General features: G+C 34.5%; 1 protein-coding gene across 3 annotated transcripts in view; it reads left to right on the top strand.

The window, feature by feature from the left end:
- The window catches only part of CARNMT1 (carnosine N-methyltransferase 1), a 40,237-nt gene extending 20,562 nt beyond the window's left edge, over window positions 1-19,675 (top strand). For 2 of the 3 annotated variants that reach the window (XM_081066500.1, XM_081066502.1), the window contains exons 4-8: window positions 6,267-6,407; window positions 7,330-7,508; window positions 9,444-9,557; window positions 16,022-16,125; window positions 16,873-19,675. In XM_081066500.1, coding sequence (XP_080922626.1) covers window positions 6,267-6,407; window positions 7,330-7,508; window positions 9,444-9,557; window positions 16,022-16,125; window positions 16,873-16,974 — 640 coding nt within the window. In that variant the 3' untranslated portion in view covers window positions 16,975-19,675. The remainder of the gene's footprint in view (window positions 1-6,266; window positions 6,408-7,329; window positions 7,509-9,443; window positions 9,558-16,021; window positions 16,126-16,872) is intronic. The other variant, XM_081066501.1, reaches the window with a different exon arrangement.
- The last annotated feature ends 821 nt before the right edge of the window (window positions 19,676-20,496 follow it).

Below are 20,496 nucleotides of genomic sequence, written 5' to 3'. Positions count from 1 at the left end.
GGGACAGGCATGTCTGAACTTTAAATGAAGTGTACCAAAATCTTAAACTCCTTTTTTGCCATTCTTCAACCCAATGGGAAAATCACACATTTATTCCTATATCATTTGTTTTGCCTATTTAATTTAGATCGGTTTCCTTATAGTAGATAAGATGAACTATCAAAAAAACCTTTAAAAATAAAACACAGTAAAGGCCATGTCTATATTAAAGTCATAACTTTAATATATAACTTAAAAAGTAAACTCCAAGTTCCAGAAAAGACATAATTATAGTCCTTTAGAATCCAGGTTGATTCTAGATAAATTCTGATCAAGTTTAGGTCTCGAATAAACTTCCAGGATCCTGTTTGTGCCACAGCAAGCATTTGACATCTTTACATTAGCTGGATTGACTCAAATTTATGTCAGTTAGCCTTTTGACATTAACAGCCTTTTCTAAGTGAGGTGTCTATAAAAGATAGGTTACTTAAATATGTATAGAATTAACTATTCCTGTGATCATTAAAATATTTTTTCTATGAAAATACATTTGTCTTACTACTTTGTCCAATTTGTTCTTGTTTAGAATTTTTAAATGCTCGGGTCTGCAAGCCAAAGCTGCTTTGAAGTCACAGATTGACGTTTGTATTGGAGTCTATTTATTACATAAGCAAATGCTATTTTAATTGTGCTGAATGCCAGACACTTCAATAATTATTAGCTTAAGAATTTAGTGCTATAAATTTTATAGTTGCTAATGAAAAATAGATTTCTAAGTTTGAGTCCTACTTGAAATGAGAAATCACAACCACGTAGAATCACGTTCTCTTATGATCCTGAAATTGAGTGCAAGCCCTGAAAAATCTTAATTTCAGTAACCCATTCTATTTTAGAATAATTTGAACTGATATTTTGTTTGTGGGAGGAAAATTTGTTATGTGTTTGCCTTGTAATATATGTCTTAACACTTCGAGAAGATACTGGTATACTATTGACTATATTGAATGTATTTTTTTCTTTTATATAGTTGGGCATTAGGAAAAAATTGTTGAGCTTTAAAAATAAGTATTTTTCTACTTAGATTATTACAATAAGGAATATACGTTATAATTTATGAAAGAATTCTTTTAGCTTAAAAAAGCCATTTTAAAAGACAAAACAGAGGAAATGTAGACTGCCAAAATACGAGTAGCATAGAGATTGAAAATATATTTCTCCTTCACCCTAAAAGCCCTCTTAGGCTAAATACAGCTATGTATTTCAGATTTGTTTCAAATCAAGATCTCAAGCTCATACAATCCAAGATTTCAAGTGCTTAAACAAACCTAGAGTAATAAATCAGTGGAAAAACAATCCAGTACTAATAACTTAGTAGAAAAATAGTGTGTAAGTAGACAGTTCACAGAAAAAGAAATATAAGATGCTCAATCTCATAAGAAAATGCAGATGTAAAAGCCACACTAAGATGCCGTTTTTCACTTATTACATTGCAAAGATTTAGAAAGTATATAACTACTAGTGAAAGTGCGAGGAAACACATTGCTGATGGAAGGATAAATCAATAAAATTTTATGGAGGCAACTTGGTAATATTTAAGAAAAATGACTCTTGGGATTCAATTTTGGAGAAGGATATTAGTTTTAACATACTAAAAAAAGATTGGAAAATTTCTAAATGTCCTTAATTAGCAGATTTTGATAACAGTATTGTACAGTCATGCAATAGAATACTTATTCAGTCATAAAACAGATTAAGAAAGTTCTGTGTACTGATAAGGAAAGAGGTTCAAGATGCCTTAAGTCAGGATTGGTAAACTTTTTCTTAAAGGACCAGCTGGTAAATATTTTAGACTTTACCCGCAATGTGATCTCTGGGGACTGCTCAGTTCTGTTATCATGGGAATGAAGCCACAGACAGTACCTAATAACTATGTTTCAATCAAACCTTATTTACAAAAACAAATGACTGGCCTGTGGGTCACAGTTGCTGACCCCTGTATTAAATGAAAAAAAAAAAAGTGAAGAACTTGGTACATAAACTATAACAGGTATGAATGAAGTACTGAAAGCATCAATAAATTAGTTCAGGCTTTACCCGGGATGTTGGGGAAAGACTTCATCCACAAGGTGATAATTTAACCTGAGTTTCTATGGGTATATAGGAGCTCTAAAGATTAAGGTGAGAAAAGGTGTTTTATGGAATTGGTTGGTGAAAAGTTCGGCTGATATGTGGAGTTTTTTGTTGGGAGTAAGAGGTAAGTTGGGGTCATGTTTTTAAAGGGGCTAAATACTAATCCTGATTTCTAACCCATTTTCTACTTTAAAAAAAAACATAAAAAAACAAAAACAGTACTTCAACAACTAGCTCTATTAAACTTTGAAATTTTGTTATATTTATTTCAGGGTTTTTTTTTGGTATTTTTTTAAAGAAACAGTACAAGTACAGTTGAAACCGCCCTGCAAACAGTATACAGAGCACATTCTTCTCTTTCCAGAGATAACAACATGAATTGTTTGTTACTCTAATCTTACCTTCTTACATTAACTATATGCTCATATACTTCTAAAAATACATATATTATTCTGTATGTTTTAAACATTCATGTAATGGTTTGTGATATCATTTCACAATTGTATTTTTGCTCAAAGTTGTATTTTTACAATTTCTCTGTATAGACCAGCTCTGGTCAATAGAAATATAATGCAAGTGACATATGTTATTTTAAATTTTCTAGTATCTACATAAAAGTAAACAGAAACAAGTGAAGTTAATAATACACTTTATTAACCCAGTATATCTAAAATATTTCAACTTACAAGTATACAAGATTATTGATGAGATACTTTATGTTCCTTTATTTATACTGGCTTGGATTCTGGTATCATTTTATACTTGCAGCACATCTCAATTAGAGCTGGCCACATTTTAAGTGTTAAGTAGCCAGCCACAAGTAGTTTAGCGGTTTTTAACTGTATTGGACAGTAAGTTGCTGTGATTCAATTAGAACTGAATGAATCCTGTTGGTGCTTGAAGGTAGTGCATACTTCTACCACCAGGGGTCAGCTAAGTGTCATCATGTTGACCCAACAAGAGAAAGTAATTTGTTTTGGAATTTGCTGATTTGTAACTGCAATGTCAAAATCATTGTGTCCAAAAAGGAAACCTCTCACAAGAACGTTTACTGCTGGTAAAATAAGTGGAGCACAAAGGATTATGCAAACGTGATCCACAGCCTCTTACGATACAGTGGCTCTCTGTTCTGTCCTTACAAATGTATTCTTCTCCATTCTTGCTTGTATGAAATAAACTCTTTCCACTATTATCCAGGGGTGTTGCATTTATAGTACACTGCGTCTCCATAGTTGGACCTTAATAACTAGGTAAACTTATTTGTTTACTTGCTTTTGCTAAGAATCCCGAGCAGGCAATATCTGATTTTTGAACCATATGTTAATTATATGTCTCTATTCCTGGTTTTCTAAGTTTTCTCTGGGTTTCAAGTCAACTCACCCTAAAGGTCTGTAGTTAGATTTATATTTCTCTTATTCTCCACAGAAATACCTTCATAGAAATGTCCTGGACTTTATAAGGATCCATAGCCGAAAATGCTTTTTAGAGTAACTTAGTTTCATATATATTATAATTAGAGGGACTTTCCATTATGCTGTTAATATGCCTTATATAAAGACCCAAATGAGAAATAAAACTAGCTAAGAACAAAGATTTAAGGAAAAGTTATCTCCATCTTGCATAATCATTGCTTAATTCTTGATCATTTTTTCAATTCTAGAGAGTTTGTTTTAATGTCTCCCTTCATATGCTCACTGAGATCCTTTTTGCCATAATAACAAATAACAGGTAGCTCTCTACTAACCCAAGGGCCTTACGTTAGGGCCTTGATAGGCTCTTGTGTTCCCGGGCTTGATGACAGCAGTTTTATACAGAAATTTCCTGCCACAAGGTGGGGGTAGAGAGTCCTATGACCCTGATTAGTAGGGGAGAATTTGATAATGTAGCAGTAATAAAGTTAACTTTCTTTAAGTTAAAATCATTGTTGGTACCATTATTAACAAAACTTTCCCTTAAAGTTAACGTGATTTCTAATTTCTCCATGGTATTTTTTGTTTTAATTAACAATAAAATTTACCTTTTTGGTGTATAGTTCAATGAGATGTAACATGCGTAGATTTTCATAACCACCACCAACAGGAAACAGAACAGTTTCATCACCCCTCAAAAAAACCCTCATGTTTCCCATTGTATTGACACACTCCCCACCCTTACTTAACTTGTGATAACTGCTAATCTATCACACTAGAGTTTTGTGTTCGTGAGAATGTCATAAATGGAATCATATAGGATGTCACCTTTTGAAATGGGCTTTTTCACTCCATGCCATTGAGATTCATTTAGATGGTCCTGCATGGCAATTTTTCACTCATGATCAGCCATTCAGAAATTGATTGTTAGTGATTATTTTTATAAAGATTTAAGTACTCTGAATTTATTTGCTAATCCTTTTTCTGTTGCATTCCTTTCATTTTTTAAAAAATTCTAAGCTGAAAATAGCCACTTGGGAGAAATGCATGTTTTGATTGGGCAAAATGGGAACTGAAAAAGGTAATTCTGGAGAGTTAAGAGTTTGGATGGGTCTGCTGGGAGTAGAAAATGGGAGAGTCCTGGGTGGGTGCCATAGTGGCAGGTTCTTTATGTAAGAGGTAGCCCAGAGTTCTACAGCTAGGAGTTTTTCAAATTCTAACATTAAAATTTTGTATGTTTTTCTTAGATGACTGATATAGGTAGCCTGAACAAAGTGAGACGATGTACCCATTCTCTTCATTAAAAATTAGTGTTCAAACACACACGCACACAAACATGCACACTTACATGTATAATCTAGAATAAGAAGAAGGTATTTTATTTTAGTGAAAACTATTACATGGCACCTTGGCATTAGTTTGCTCATATCAAGCATTAAATGATGTCTTACTAATTTTAATAAGCCTATTTATCAAATCATTTTTTAACAAATTTCAGTTTATACCTTACTGTATATGTAAAATTGAACAGTGATACAAACTAAATAAACTTTGTTAAGGTTTTTATACAAATACATGTTCCACATATAGATATTTAAGACTGAATGACCCTGGGGAAATTCCCTTGTTACTCTATTTGTAGACAGAATTTTCAAAAGCTCCATAGTTCTGTTTCTTTTTCATTTCAAAGTGGGAAGTACAAAGGTTATCATAGGGGCTTCTAGTAAACAGCCCTGCTGCTGTTTGAATCACACCAAACTTAAAGACCCTGTAGTTTAAAGATAGAAAAGAATTGTACATAGGAGTAGATTTGGAAATTGGATTTGGTTAGTGAGCTAAATTGGGGGGATACAGACAATAATGAAATTCCTTTTTAATTGACATGACAGTGGATTACACACATTTGTCTTTGGTTTTCTGTAAGAATACTGTTTTAGTTTCTTTAGGGTTATATTGATTTCCCAGAAGCCCAGAGAAAGGTCCTTGCTTTGCTAAGGCTGATTTTTAGCAGTTTGAAAGTGGAATAGTGGGTTTTATAGCAAAGGAAAGTTATGGTAGAGTGATGCTAATAAGTGGAGAACAGTTTGGTTGTATTCCTCTGGTTTGGTGTGATATATTTGTCGTTGTACTGTATATGCTCAATTAGAAGGCAGTTTCTCATTTTCCCCACTAGAATATCCCTCCTCCAATTCTTTTGCCAAATGAAATAATAAGCTTTTAAAGATGTGCATTGGGGTGGCCGGTTAGCTCAGTTGGTTAAAGATATACCTGACACGTTAAAATTTATATGTATTTAATCTATTTAATTACATAACCATTGTATTAGATACAGAATTTAGAAATAAAGTTGTATTTTGTTTTACTGTCTCATGATAAAATAATTCTGTTCAATCTCTTTGTATATATTGGGATCTCTTTGGGATAATTTGTCTTCCTAAGACAGTTGTTCAGGTGACAGCTACTAGGACTATGTGTGTCTTTATTAGTCTTCAGGTATAAGGTGACATTTTTTCTGAAAAATATTATTTTGTGAATAAAACCGTCATCCGACATCTGAAAATATGATAATCCTTATACCTTTATTTTTCATTAATATTTAGAAGCATGTCTCAATTTTAAGTAGTCAGAGCCTTGAGTGAGCTTATTCTTATTAAATATCTAAGTTTCTAGTTGTTAATGTGGATTTTGTCTTTTTTTTTTTTTTTTTTTCTTTAAGGGGTTGGACATAATTGCCTTATTTCATTTCAGGGATCCTTCTAAAGTAAATATTCTGGTACCTGGTGCTGGACTAGGAAGACTGGCCTGGGAAATAGCTATGCTAGGTTATGCTTGTCAAGGAAATGAATGGAGTTTTTTTATGCTCTTTTCTTCCAACTTTGTACTCAACAGGTATTTAATTTACTTTTTGCTAGAAATAGTAATTTCTCAGAATCAGATTGATTTACCTATTTCTGAACAATTCTGAATTTGAAGATAAGTATATAGTGTTTAATTGTGGTGTATTTAATAGATTTTTCTTATTTATCAAATCGCTTATACAGTTATTTTAATCAGTTGCCTAGTTAACAGAATTTTGAACAGGATGGTTAAGTGACTTTAGAAAGTGATTTGGTATTTTATGAACGTGAATGATTTCTGTGCAGAATTTTAGGACTAAATATGATCCAGGAAGGAGTATTTTCTCATTGTTCCTTAAACTTCTTCACTCTTTGTTTCTCCAGTGGAATAAGAGTACAGTGTAGCAATTATAACTTTTTTCCCTTAATCAACTTCTTATAAAATGGCCAAATAAGCTCACATGACTGAGTTGGAAAGATCTCTCAGAACTTATGTGGCCTCTTTTAGTAAGCCAGAAGAGGAGTGTTAGAGAAAAAATAATAGCTGCCTGTTTAAATAATATGTTGTCTTGGTGGCAGTATGAGTTAGTGGATGATGAGAAAGTAAAAAGGAAAAGGGTGTACAAAATAATTAAAATAGGTAGCAAACAAAATCCATATGCCATTTTTGAAAAAAATACTCTGACTGTTCTTTACTTGAGTTTGAAGTTTGGAAATACATTTTTAAAACTTTGAATGATAACATATCTCTGAATTTAACTTTTTTCTGTTTTTCAATTCATGATTGGTTACTCATCCACATATATGTGTGCATTTTCAGATAACTGGGTGGGGTGTAGTGGTAACATTTTTTTAAGTATTAATGAATTATATAAGTAAACCTTCAATCAAACAGATTATAATTTAGTGTTTAAAGTAGATTTTTCTTGGTAAAATATTTAGTTAACACTGAATTTTATGCTCATATTTTGCAGATGTTCTGAAATTAATAAATATAAGCTGTATCCCTGGATCCATCAGTTTAGCAATAACCGGAGGTCAGCCGATCAGATTCGACCCATCTTTTTCCCTGATGTTGACCCCCACAGTCTTCCTCCTGGTTCTAACTTTTCTATGACAGCAGGAGATTTTCAGGAGATATACTCAGAATGCAGTAAGTCCAAAGCAAGCATTTTGAAGCTCTTGTCCTTTATTCTGAATTTAATGAGCTAATTTTATACTAAGCCAAAGTTTTGGTCATTCATTTTGATGATAGAATATGAGGTATATACTTCAGTGACAATTTAGAATATTTTCAAGGTATATGTAAGGCAATGATGGGAAATACATAGAAGTATAAGATCCCGCAGTTAAGCAATTTAGAATCTGTTGGGTCTATTAATGTAAGACAACATATAAACAAAGTTTAAAAGTAATGAGTGCAATAAAGATGGAAGTAGGTTAATGTGAGAAGGGAGTTCTTTGTGAAGAGGCCATGACTTGAAGGATAAGGAGGAATGGCATTTCAGGCAGGTAGAGGTACAGAGATTCGAATGAAGAAGGTAATTGGGGATGGTAGAGCAGCCTGACTGGAAGGGAAAGGGAGGTTGGTTTGGAGATTTAATGGGAGCTATGGCTAGAGAAGTAGGTTGATTCCAGATTGTGGAGGACCTTTATAATCAGGCTACGAAGTATGGACTTCAGCCAGGCAAACTAATGAAGAAACTCGAAGTAGGTATTTGAAAACAGGAGATGGTAATGATGTCAGCATATCATTCACTTAACAAATATTTGTTGAGCACATGCTAAGTGGCAGATATATTCTACGCATTGGAAAGAGCAGTGAGCAAATCAAAGTCCCTGTACACGGGGAACCTTATATATTCTCATAGGGAGAGGCAATCAGAAATTATTGTGAGGAAGAAAACTCAGATGAGATAATGAGGGACTGAGGAGGGGCTGCTGTTGCATACAGAGTTACCATGGAAGGCCTTCCTAACAGTAGCACTGAAACAGAAAAACGTATGGAGCAAAGACCTGAGACCAGTGAAGAGGCAAGGCATTCAGACATTGGGGGAAACTTTGCTGACAGGGAATGGCAAGGGAAAGGAGGATGAGGGGTTTGGAAGTGCGCTTGCTCTGCTCAGTACAGAACAAGAGAGTTTGTCTGGCTGTTTGGCTGAGGGGGTAGTGAGCAGTGGGCACAGTGGCGGAAGATCAGGTTGGAGAGGGTTTGTGGAGGCAGAGTTTTACTCTGAGAGAGACAGGAAGTCTGGCAGGGACTGAAGCAGGAAAGTCACAAGATAGTAAAGGTTTTGTTTGTTTTTCCCTGAACCCTGACATTGGGAAAACTTGTAGTGTGAAGGTAGAGAGAGATGGAAGATGTTAGGTGTTGGGGATAAGTTACAGACTGAGGTCTCAAAATAGAAGTGAAATAATGGAAAACATCACTTTGGCAAGGAAAAGTAGCTTTCTTTTGGAGCAAGTTTTGAGAGAGATGGGTGAAGGTTAACCCATGGTTGGATATAGTGCTTTTATTGTACCAGCATTTGTACAGACACCCACCTTCAGTTCAGTCTATATCCATGTGCCAGCTCAGAGCCTCCAAGAGCCAAAGTGTTCTCTGCTGGGTTTCTACTCACTACTTTGATTGTCCCCACCTCCCAGCCCCGCTCCCGATTTTCACTAGAGAGTCTCTGAAGAACTGATGGATGGATGTTCTAAGTATTTTGATGCCACTTGTTTTCAGGTGTCAACAAGTCCATGCAATCTTTCTGAAATCTTTCAGAATTGGTAGTTAATTGAAGGTTAGAAGTTGAATAGATTATAAACAAAATTTATAAATATCATTTGGTAAAGATATATAGTGATAAAAGTTATCAAAAATGTTTTCCAAATTGATTATCAAATTATTAATAAAAACATGAATTGCAAAGCATCTCATGTTATTTGGTTACCTTGATTATAGTTGATGATTAGAAGAGTTTAGCTTCTATATCATTGCAGTTAAATGAAATATTAATGTGTATAAGATAACTGGTACATTTATGGAATTAATTAAAAGTCAAAATAACATTACAAATGTAGTAATTTGATTTTCCTCAAATAGATACCTGGGACTGTATTGCTACCTGTTTCTTCATAGACACAGCTCACAATGTAATTGATTATATTGACACAATATGGAAAATACTCAAGCCAGGTGGAATTTGGATAAATCTAGGTAAGTTCCTCAGTATTTATTAGGATTTTACACATTAATCTGAGGACTTATAGCTATCCTACATTTGATAACTTCACAGTACCAAATGTCCACGAAAGTTATAATTGTACATGTTTTACAATCTCTGCAGTTTTCTTTAGACTGCAGCCTAATTAATGGTGCAGTTCCTCTAGACTTCGTTAGTGCTTCCAAAACCAGTGGAAGCCTCAAAAGTTGTATATTCATACTAGGTCAGTCTCACAGAAGTCATAATTTCAAAGAGTACTAATTATTAATCTGGTCATAGTCATTACCTCATCTTCCCCACCCCTTACTTTAGGGAGACGGCAGTCCTGTTAAGAAAAGAGTGTTCTTTTTTCTTTCTATAGTGAAATATTTGAGGGAAAGCTCTTAACCTTTCCCATGGAAACTCCTCCCAATACATATATTAACTGGGAAAAGAGTAGATATGATAACCTTGAGTTTAAGAAAGAACAGAAGTATAGTTTCATATATGCAAAACACTTTTTACTTCTGGAAATCCAATGATGAATGTGATGTGATCTCTCCAGACTCTCTTGGGGAAATTGACAGTTTTATCCTCTTTCTGTAAAATAAAGGGAGAATAATGATAATATCAAGATAAATATAGTTGCCCTTTTTAGTGAGATATATAATCCATGTGAAGAAAGACATGAGAGTTAGTACACTACATAGAAGTCAGATATACATTGCTGGAGTCCTTAACCTTCAGGATTGGATTTGTTTTGTTGGTGGGTTCTGTCTCCAGTGCTTTTTATAATGATTTGACTTGACCAGAGATTTTACCAGTAGGACTAAGCCTACAGGTAGTAGTAGGCATTTTCCATTTTCCAAACTTCGTGTTAGAACTCCGTAAGTAGATGAGATCAGCTAGCTGTAAAATATAATCAATATTATCTCAAACTTTGGGTCTTATTCCCCCCCCCCTTCTTCCACCTCCCCTTCCCCCCCACCCCATACTCTGGTTCAAGCCATTGTTTCTCAGTCTAGTTGTGTAGGACACAGCTCCCTGGCCCATGCTGGAGTATTATGAGCCTTGGTCCCCGCCAACCCCCTAGCCCCCTCCCCCCGCGTGCTCTGAGGCAGTGAGGCAGTCGGTCGCTGGTTGTCAGGCTGCTGTTCATGGCAGTTTTCACTGTCTGCTGGCTGCTGGCCATTCCTGGTAGCCCACAGCAGCCCGTGCCTGCTCACGGCAACCCAGCTCCAGGGAGTGCCATTGTTCACAATCTTCGCTATAGAGGGCGCGGCTTACATGTAGGAATCGAACCGGGGCACTCCAACCACCTGAGCCACAGGGCCGGCCCCAACTTCCATATATCTCAACCACTTATCTTTACTTGCTATCTTTTTGTCTCTGTGCTGCATTCTAGATTACTTTATTCTGAACTGTCTTCCCATTTACAAATTCTCTCTTTAACTATGTCTAACGTCTTTATAACCATTGAACGTTTAATTGGAGTTGTATATTTTATTTCTGTTTGTTTTCATTTTGGTCAGCTATGTCATTAAAAATTTTTCTATTCTATTCCCTGCATATATTTTCAAGATCGTCTTTTATTTCTTTGAAAATGCTGAATATATTATGTCTGATAATTCTAATATCTCAATTTTTTGTAGGTCAATTTTTGCTTTCTCCTTTTTCTGCTGGTTCTTGCTCATAGTTCTTTGTTTCCCTGGGCTATTGACCTTAACTGTTCATTGCTCATTGCCCTTGAGAACTCACTTTTGGGGATATCCTGAGGCTTAGATTGAAGGTGTTTTTCTTCAAGGGAATTTGCATTTATATCTGCCAGAAGATTGGACCCTTGTCAGATCAGATCAGAACAAAAGAATAATCAATTCTAAATTAAATTAAAATATTAAACTAAAATCAGGACTTGAAGCTTATTGGACCACCCATATTATGTAACATTAGCCTGCAAATCTATCCTAGGGTTAAAGCATGATTTACATTTCTGGAATGCTTCTCTTTTTGTTTTTTTTCTCCTTATTTAGTAAGCACTAAGTCAGCTTTTCCTGCAGTCCCCTCAGCTTACAAGATAGAAGTAAATTTGCCTATTTCTTCCTCTGACCTTAAAGATAGCCCTTAAGATTCCAACTATAATGTTGGGTGGTCTATCAGACTCACTACCTTGGGCAGGCTCAGAACTTTTTCTTTTGTCCCCTTGCCCTAAACAATTTGTCACATTGGTACACCTGAAACTAACTTAATTTTTTTTTTTTCTTTTTGGTCAAATTGTAGATAAGTTTCATCTGGATAGTCAAATACCCTCAGATATTTGCTATAAAAATGGCATATAGGTTTATCTCTACTTAATTCTCTGGGTTCCTGGTAATTTCTTAACTTGCCAGGTATTTGATGTTTTTAAGATTTTAAAGTAAATCTCATATACCAGTTTTAGTTGTTTTCTGTAGGAGCGTTGGTCTGAATAACCTAATCTGCCTTTACAGGAAACAAAAGTTTCTTTATGTATTTTAATATTATTTTGTTATTGCTTGTTTGTTTTACAATGAGCTCTATTTTTTTTTAATTAAAAAAACATTGGAAAGGGGAAAAGTCCTTAAGAAAAAACTACCCAGAAGTGAAATAGACAACATAAATGTACAAATTATAAAACAATAAACATAAATGAACTACATGTAGGAGAAAAATCATTCACCTTCATTGCTGGTCAAATAAATATAAAAATGAGATGCCGTTTTTTCACCTATCATATTGAGTAGGTTTTTAATTTTTTTACTTAAAGTTTAGATAAGGTACAGTGAGGTAGGGTGTGCTTGTATATATATTGCTAGTGGGAATATAGTAAAGCATCCTTCAGGAAAAACAATTTAATACTACACGGAAAAATCTTAACAATTCATACATTTGGTCTGGGTTTGGCAAACTACATCCTGCAGGCTGAATCTGGCCTGCAGACTATTTTTGTATAGCCCACCAGCTAAGAGTATTTTTTACATTTTAAAAAGGGTTGAAGGGGTGAGCAGAGACAAAGATAAGAATATGTGATTGAGACTGTGACCCACAAAGCCTAAAATATTTGCCATCCAGGCTATTACATAATTGTATTCATTATTACATACTTTTGTTAGATTGATTATACTTACAGAAGTCTGTCAGAGGAAAATAAGATATGGGTAAAGACTAAAGACTGGTTAATGGATAAACATACTCAGCAAAAACTTAAACTGCACCTACATTTCTAACAGTGATGGAATGGATACATAGTTATAGGATAGCCGTACAGTAAAGTAATTTTCCAGAAATAATTAATGAATAGGGAAATGTTCCCAATGAAGGGTACCATGCAAAACTACATATATAATGTCTCATACTAATGCATCAATAAAGACTGCAAGGAGACGCAGTAAGCTTTCACGTGGTTATCTGTAATGGGTTTGATTTTATGTTTATGCTTTTTTTATGTCATCTCAGCTTTCTATTATGAGCTTGCATTATATTTACGGTCCAGGAAGAAAAAAAAAACACGTTTCCTCCTTCTCTTAGGTCCACTAAAAGAATACGAAGAGACACGAGAGGAGAAAATAAAGAACTCCTTAAGGAGTGTATCCATGTTTCATTCATCGTCATATATCCAATGCCAGGCATTTGCTAGGTGCTTGGTAAACATTTATTTAAAAACTGGGTGACTATAATAAGTATGAAAAACTGCTCCCTCAAGGAAATGCAGAGGAAATTATGTATGGCCTATCCTTTTCCCCTTGACAAATTAGCAAATATTCTGTTTAATAAAAATGCTTATTGTCTTTTCTCAAGTCAGATCTTTTGGGACATATAATTGACATATAATAAAATTCACCATTTTTTAATGTGTACAGTTTGATGCATTTTAAAAGCTAGATCGTGTAACCATTACTCTATCAAGACAGGGAACATTTCTACCATCCCCCAAAGATTCCCTGTGCCTATTTGTACTCAATTCTCTCCTCTCAATCCCAATACAGGGCAGTCACTGTTCTGTTTTCTGTTACTATAGTTTTTCCTTTTCCAGAATATCATATCAATAGAATTCTGTAGCAAGTTGTTTTTTGTGTCTGAGTTCCTTTACTTAGCATAATGCTTTTGAAATTCATCCATTTTTTTCCATGTACCAGCAACTTGTTTATTTTTAATGCTGAGTAATATTCCACTGTGTGGATATACTATATTTTATTTATTCATTCACTGGTTGACGGACATTTGGGTTGTTCCCAAATGTTTATAATTATGAATAAAGTTCCTGTAAACACTTGTGTACAAATCTTTATGTGGCCACAAGTTTTTGTTTCTCTTGAGTAAGTACCTAGTGGTGGAATTGCTGGGTCATGTATGGGATGTGTATGTAAAATTTTACAAGGAACTGCCAACCTATTATCCAAAGTGACTGTACCATTGCATTCCCACCTTTTGCTAAGGTGTGGAAGCAAGTAATCAACATTGCAATTGTGAGTGAAACTTGTATCTTTTTTGGAAAACATTTTGGCAGTTTGAATCAAGTCATTAAAAATGTTTATTCTCTTTCACTTGGAAATTCCACTTCAAAGAATGTCTTTGTGAGGAAAAATCTGAAATATGCACAGAGATATTGAAGTACTGTTTGTAATAGGAGACTATCTGTTTAACTGTACATTCATTGTTATGCTGGGCATTATGGTGGACTCAAAGGAAAGTTAAGACATATTTTCACTTATATAGCTTGTAATTTAAAAAACCATGGTAATTACATGAAAAGGAATCAGAAGTACACCACTGCGTTAAATGAGTTTTAAAGTATGCTGTGTTGAGGAAATAAGCACTAGGGCTGGAAACTAGGACAGGTCATAGTAAACATTGGTTTCAGCGAGGGTTTGGAGCATGGCTAAAGCTTGCGTTGGAGCTTTCTAGGTGGAACACAACATGAGTAGAAGTAAAATATGGTCTGAGTATGTAACAATTGTTGGGGTGTTTTTTGTAGGTTGAATAAAACAATATTGTTGGAGACTTTTAAAATAATGGAGCGGGAACAGGGTACGCTTTTAGAACTAGAAAGATTGCTTTGAAGCTCTACATTTCAAGAAGAGGAGTGGCCGGTTAGTTCAGTTGGTTGGAGCGTGGTGCTTGTAGCACCAAAATTGCCGGTTTGATTCCCACATGGGCCACTGTGAGCTGTGCCCTCCTTAAAAAAATAAAAAAATAACAAGAATTAAGCTTGATAGAGTAGATTGATAGGGGAACGTTATATTCTGAAAAAAGCACTAATAATGTAAATCACATTTGTAGTCATTTTTTCCTACTGTCTTTGTAGAATAAAAAAGGGGAGACAAATACAAATTTTGTAACCCTAAGTATGTTCCACAGAGTGGTGGGCCTTTTGGAAGCAGGCTTTGTCCTGTTTGTTATGTTTATCTTCTGTAATTAGCACACTGTATGAGGAGTGGGGGTGGGGAGGTGATGGTGGTGAGTTGGTCATGGATTTATAATTAACCCAATAAAAGATAAAGAGAAGATTGTCTAGATTAGTTCTAAAATATAACTGGAATGATAATGTTGCCTGGATGAAGCTGATGGATTGGAAAAAATGTGAAAGATTAAAAGACTGGAAAATCTGGTTTGAGTCAATTGATAGTTTTTGGATATATGGAATGAGGGAATAGAAAAGGGGAAAATGTCATTTAAAAAAGTTATTAATAGCTATATCGTTTACTTACTGCCTTCTATATGCCAGGTGTATTGCATATTATCTCACATTAAAGTCATGTTACAGATGGGGCAGAATTAGTGACTTGCCAATATGAACACATTAGGTTGGAGCCAGGATATGAGCTGCATTTAAAAAAACAGCTTAGTGTCACATCTTTCTTCCAGGAATACCTGCCTATATACCCTATTTCCCCGAAAATAAGACCTAGCTGGACCATCAGCTCTAATGCGTCTTTTGGAGCAACACTTAGTCTTGCATTAATTTTGCTCCAAATTAGAGCTGATGGTCCAGCTAGGTCTTATTTTTGGGGAAACACGGTAACTGGCCCCCTCAAAACCCACTAGCTCGAGGACACGTCTCTGTTTTCACGTGATAACCAGTTTTTAACCGTAGTTTTGCATTTACTTACAGAATTGTAATTACAGCATGCCTTTGGAATTTGAGGACTTATTCTCTGATTCAGCTAATCTTTCAGTAACTAAGAGTTACAGGTGTAAGACCCATGATGTAGAGAACGTAATACAAGGCTGGTATACTAGAGGCACATACTCACGTGAATGTAGGCCGAGCACTTGAATGTCAATTACTGGGCCAAGGTTTCAGGGGTCAGAATATATGTCCTGGGCAAATGTAAATGTTCTTTATTTCTCCTTTTTATGTTTGTTCATCCACTACCTGACTTATTATTCAATTTGGAGTCTTAACACAGCTACTAGTATATGTTTATATTCAAGTAATTCATTCAGTGTCTTTAAACCATAGGTCCTCTGCTGTACCACTTTGAAAATTTGGCAAATGAACTTTCCATAGAATTAAGCTATGAGGATCTAAAAAACGTTGTTCTGCAGTATGGATTCCAGCTAGAGGTAAGGATGGAATGAAGTATTGCCAAAGGTTGACTTCCAAAGAACTTAAACGGGCATGGTAATATTACGGCATTTACTGGCTTTACCTCCTAACCTCTCTATTATCTCATCCATAAAGTGAAAATAGTAGTTTTAGAATTAGAGGTATTTGGGATAATGTATATGTAAATGGAAAACTATATCCCTGGTGTAATCGCCTTTCAATGAATAATAGCTGACCATTATCATAATATTGGCCTTTGTAGACTGATAGATACCAAGGAGACGAGGCTCTGGGGAAGCAGATGGAGGTGGGAGGGCAGGTGCAAGAGGGATATTGTTTACTACATGTGCTTTTGTACCGTTCAGGCCTTTTTTATTATGTTCATTATTATAAGGTTTCATGATACTTTGACTATTATGTTTTAGTTATATGTTTATTTAGAAGCATTCCATTCATTTAAAAAATAAACAGCAGGTTAATTCTTAAAGATAAAGAGAAGCAATCTATTATAGTATCTTAGAGTTCAAACTCTGTAGTTAGAATGCCTGAGTGTGAACCCCAGTTCTAGTATTTACTGGAGGTGTGACCTCAAGCAACCTGTTCTTTGTAAAGTGGGATTATTAATAGTACCAATCTTATGGGGGTACTTGTGTGTGATAAATGAATTAATATCCAGAATATGTGTAAAGCAGCACCGGCCACTTATAAGTGCCCAGTATTTGTTAGTGGTATCATCATGGTCATCATCATCGTTTGCATTGCAGGTGGAAAAAGAATCTGTCTTGTCAACATATACTGTGAATGATCTCTCCATGATGAAATACTACTATGAATGTGTCTTGTTTGTGGTGCGTAAACCACAATAAGGGTCTCAAGTGATATCACCAGGAAAATAGTTCAGTAAGAGCAAATCTTGAAATAAACAACTCAAAAATAACTATCACAATGACAGGACACAACCTCAAATCAGTGGTGCCTTTTTATTCCTAACAAAATTTAGAAATAGCATCTATTTTCTTAATATGTCTGTCGCTTTTTCAGAAATAAACTATGCCATGCATATTTGTACTACACAAGTGAAAATGGAGGAAGTGTCTTCAAGTATACTTTTTTCTTGAAGCCCAGATTGTCGTTTAGTAGGAAAATATCTCCAGTGTCTTCATGAAGCTGTCCGTTCCAAGTCTGCCATCCTAATAGTATTGAAGTCTGTAGTAATCTCCTTTTTTGTTTTGTATGCATTGCACATGTTATTTTTATTAATATTAGGTTGGTGCAAAAGTAATTGAGGTTTAAAAGGTAAAAAATAATGGTAATAATGGTAAAAACCAATTACTTTTGCACCAACCTAATAGAAGGGTCTAAGGATCTCCTGTTATTCAACATTTGGACTTGAGACTTTCGTTCACTTTGGACCTAAGCAATCTATACATTAAATATGTATCTATTCTTTTATTATTCAAATTATTTTTTTCTAGCTCAGCTGAATTTAGAGAACCATCAAAACTTTCATTTTTATGAAGTGATAAATTTAATAGGGTCACAGGCCGGCCAGTAAAATGCATTCAAGTAACCGGGAAATTAGTCTTTTGACCACACTAAACTCAACGCTTTTGACAGCGTACTCATCATGGATCACTCTGAAATGCGTGAAGATCTCAACATTCTAAGTGAGGCACAAAAGCCTCTGTCAAAGGTATTGTAGGAAACGGGAAATAAGAATAAAATCTGCCCATTATAAATGTGGGATTTCAAACTATGAGTAGAGTCAGCGAGATGTTTGCAATAATGTCTTGTCTTTAGATTACTTGGATTAGCGCTTCTCAGCCTTTTGGTTAAAATCAAGTATAGATTACCTGGATTATAAAAGCAAGAACTTTTTTTTGTTAAAACAATTGTATACTAGTGAAAACTGTCATGAAGGTATTAATTTGGGGAAATTTTGAATGTGAAATTCAGGGATAAACTACTGCCTGTGGTCTGTGTCTTCAATATTATAAGCAGCACCCATTAATATAATTTCAGATCTAACACCAATTTTGTTTACCTGGGGCTAAAACAGTATAAGCTGCTTTAAATTTCTACCTCTAGCAGATCTTTATTGGAGGGAGTTTTCCTTTGTATTTTTTTATGTTTATTATTATGTTTCTAGTAGCTGGGAAAATTGAGGTGACAAATTTAATGTTTTAATCTTTTCTTGGAGAAAAGGAAGTACTCTTAAATATTTTTACAGATGATGGCAATGGAATTAAATGACCTCTGTGGCAATCTGGATTAGATAGACTAATCTCAGTAATGTGCTGGTAGCATAAATATCATGGTTTAATAAGAAAACATACTTGTAAATCTTTAAAACGTTATGGTCAGTAAGGTTGTGGAATCACTACACAATTTGGCATCATGCTAGTAGGAGCCTTCCTGCATACAGTAAGGGAACTCTTGTGGTCTTTATGCCCATTATGCAGTAAAGGATTCCATGAAGTTCATTTGATTTGTCAATTTAGGGAAGGAATACTGTAACCTGTTGAGTTGTGTTTTTTTTTAACTGTTTCTCTTTTTTGTGTCCCTCAACATTTGGCAGATGATCGTTTAGTGGGAATTCTTATTATCTATCACATGAATGAACTTGAAATAAATTGCCGGCAGAGGGGGGAGGGGACCCAAATTATTATTATTATTACTACTATTTTTAAGAAAGAAGAGACTCAAACGGAACCTAGGTATTTAAAAAAAATCCATTGAAAGAAGAATGAATACTGTTTTGAGTAATTTAGAAAGGCTTTTTATTCACTGACTAGTATTCACTTCTTTACAGCTTATATCAAAACACATGATCTTGTTTTTTCTCAGGCAGAAACAAATTGACACTGAATGGGTTGGCTTTATTACTAAAAATTTCTATCTGGTTTTATTCTTTAATAAAACTTATATTTCTAAATTATAGCTTAACTTTTAGTTAATTTTGAAATCAATTATTTTATTTGTTTTTAATTTCTCCCTATTATGAATACTTTTTTAAATGTTCTACTTAAATTTGTGTTGCTTTTTTTCTCTTATAGCTTTTGCAGTTAATATATTCTAAACTTGAAAATTATGGTATTAATCAATAATAGAAGTGTCACTGGAGGATTTAATTTTGTATTTCTTATGTGTAGTCCTACTTAAGTGTGTAAGCCTTAAAGTTTTTTACTTTTTTCTTAAATTAGGTCTATACACAAATGTTTTCAACCATTTTAATAAAGTGGAAGGAGATAGATCATTGTGCTTGCTGGGTTTTGGGGTTTTTTTTTTCCTCCATAATCTGAAATGGTGCAGGTCAGGGTATGTTAATCAAGTTAGCAAAGGTGGAATATGTAAAAAATAAAGAGAAGCTGTATAAATCACAGTATAAAATTATGAAATTTGAGAACTGTAAAATGTACTGTATTTATATGTAATTCTCATTCTGAAAGTTGCCACAAAGGTTGAACTGGAAGCTTCATGTCTGCATGAAATTTCCTGTATTTTTAATGTGTATGATGAACTTGATTTTTCTTAAATATTAAAGTCTGCCAATTGCTATGAAACAATACTTGCTTGGTTGTTTCTATCTAAATTAGTGATAATCATAGCCAGGGGAATGTTGGTTAATTGAGCACATATACCAAGAACTATCAAGGAGACCAAGTAGAAGTTCTAGATCCAGCCATTAGTAGAACGAGCACTGGACTTGGCACTTAGATACTCTGGTTTTGTTTTCTTCAACTACTGTTTGTGATCTTGGGCAAGGTGCTTTGAGTTTGTTTCCTCATCTGTATGAGGGGATTGATACCACCTATTTCAAAGGGTTATTATGAGGTCATAAGTTATATGTAAAATATTATATGTGAGTATATGAAAGCACATGGTAGACAATTAAATGTAATTTCAATCTGTGTTGACTGCTGTACAGTGATAGAAAAAGATGAAGATTGGTAACAGAACAATAGTTTTAATAATGTCATCGTGACCCTTTGAAAAAAATTTTGACATGTGCAGGTATAGATTCCAAAAGTTAAGTGGGAATTATAAAGAAGTATAATAATAGGTAATGGGAGAAAGGACACAAGTAAAATTTAATGGAGGGGTACTCTCACTTTGCAAACACGTTACTACATGTCTCTTACATATGTTTGATTATTTCTCTTCAGTGGCTATTTAGAAGTGGAATCATTTAGTCAAAGTGTATGTGCATGTTCAGTCAAGTTGCCTTTCAGAAAGACTACCAATTTTCATGCCATCAGCAGTGCTTGAGAATAACTGCATCCATTCCCTGGCCAAAACTGGAAATTGCTAATCTTTTCATTTTTGTCTATATGATAGGAAAAAGTGGTATCTAATTTTAATATTCATTTCTTTAACCATCAGGGAAG

Source organism: Rhinolophus hipposideros (genome assembly GCF_964194185.1).
Source record: "Rhinolophus hipposideros genome assembly, chromosome: 11".
NCBI classification, from domain to species: domain Eukaryota; kingdom Metazoa; phylum Chordata; class Mammalia; order Chiroptera; family Rhinolophidae; genus Rhinolophus; species Rhinolophus hipposideros.
Note: the sequence above shows the minus strand (reverse complement) of the source record. Positions and strands in the feature narration are given on the sequence as shown.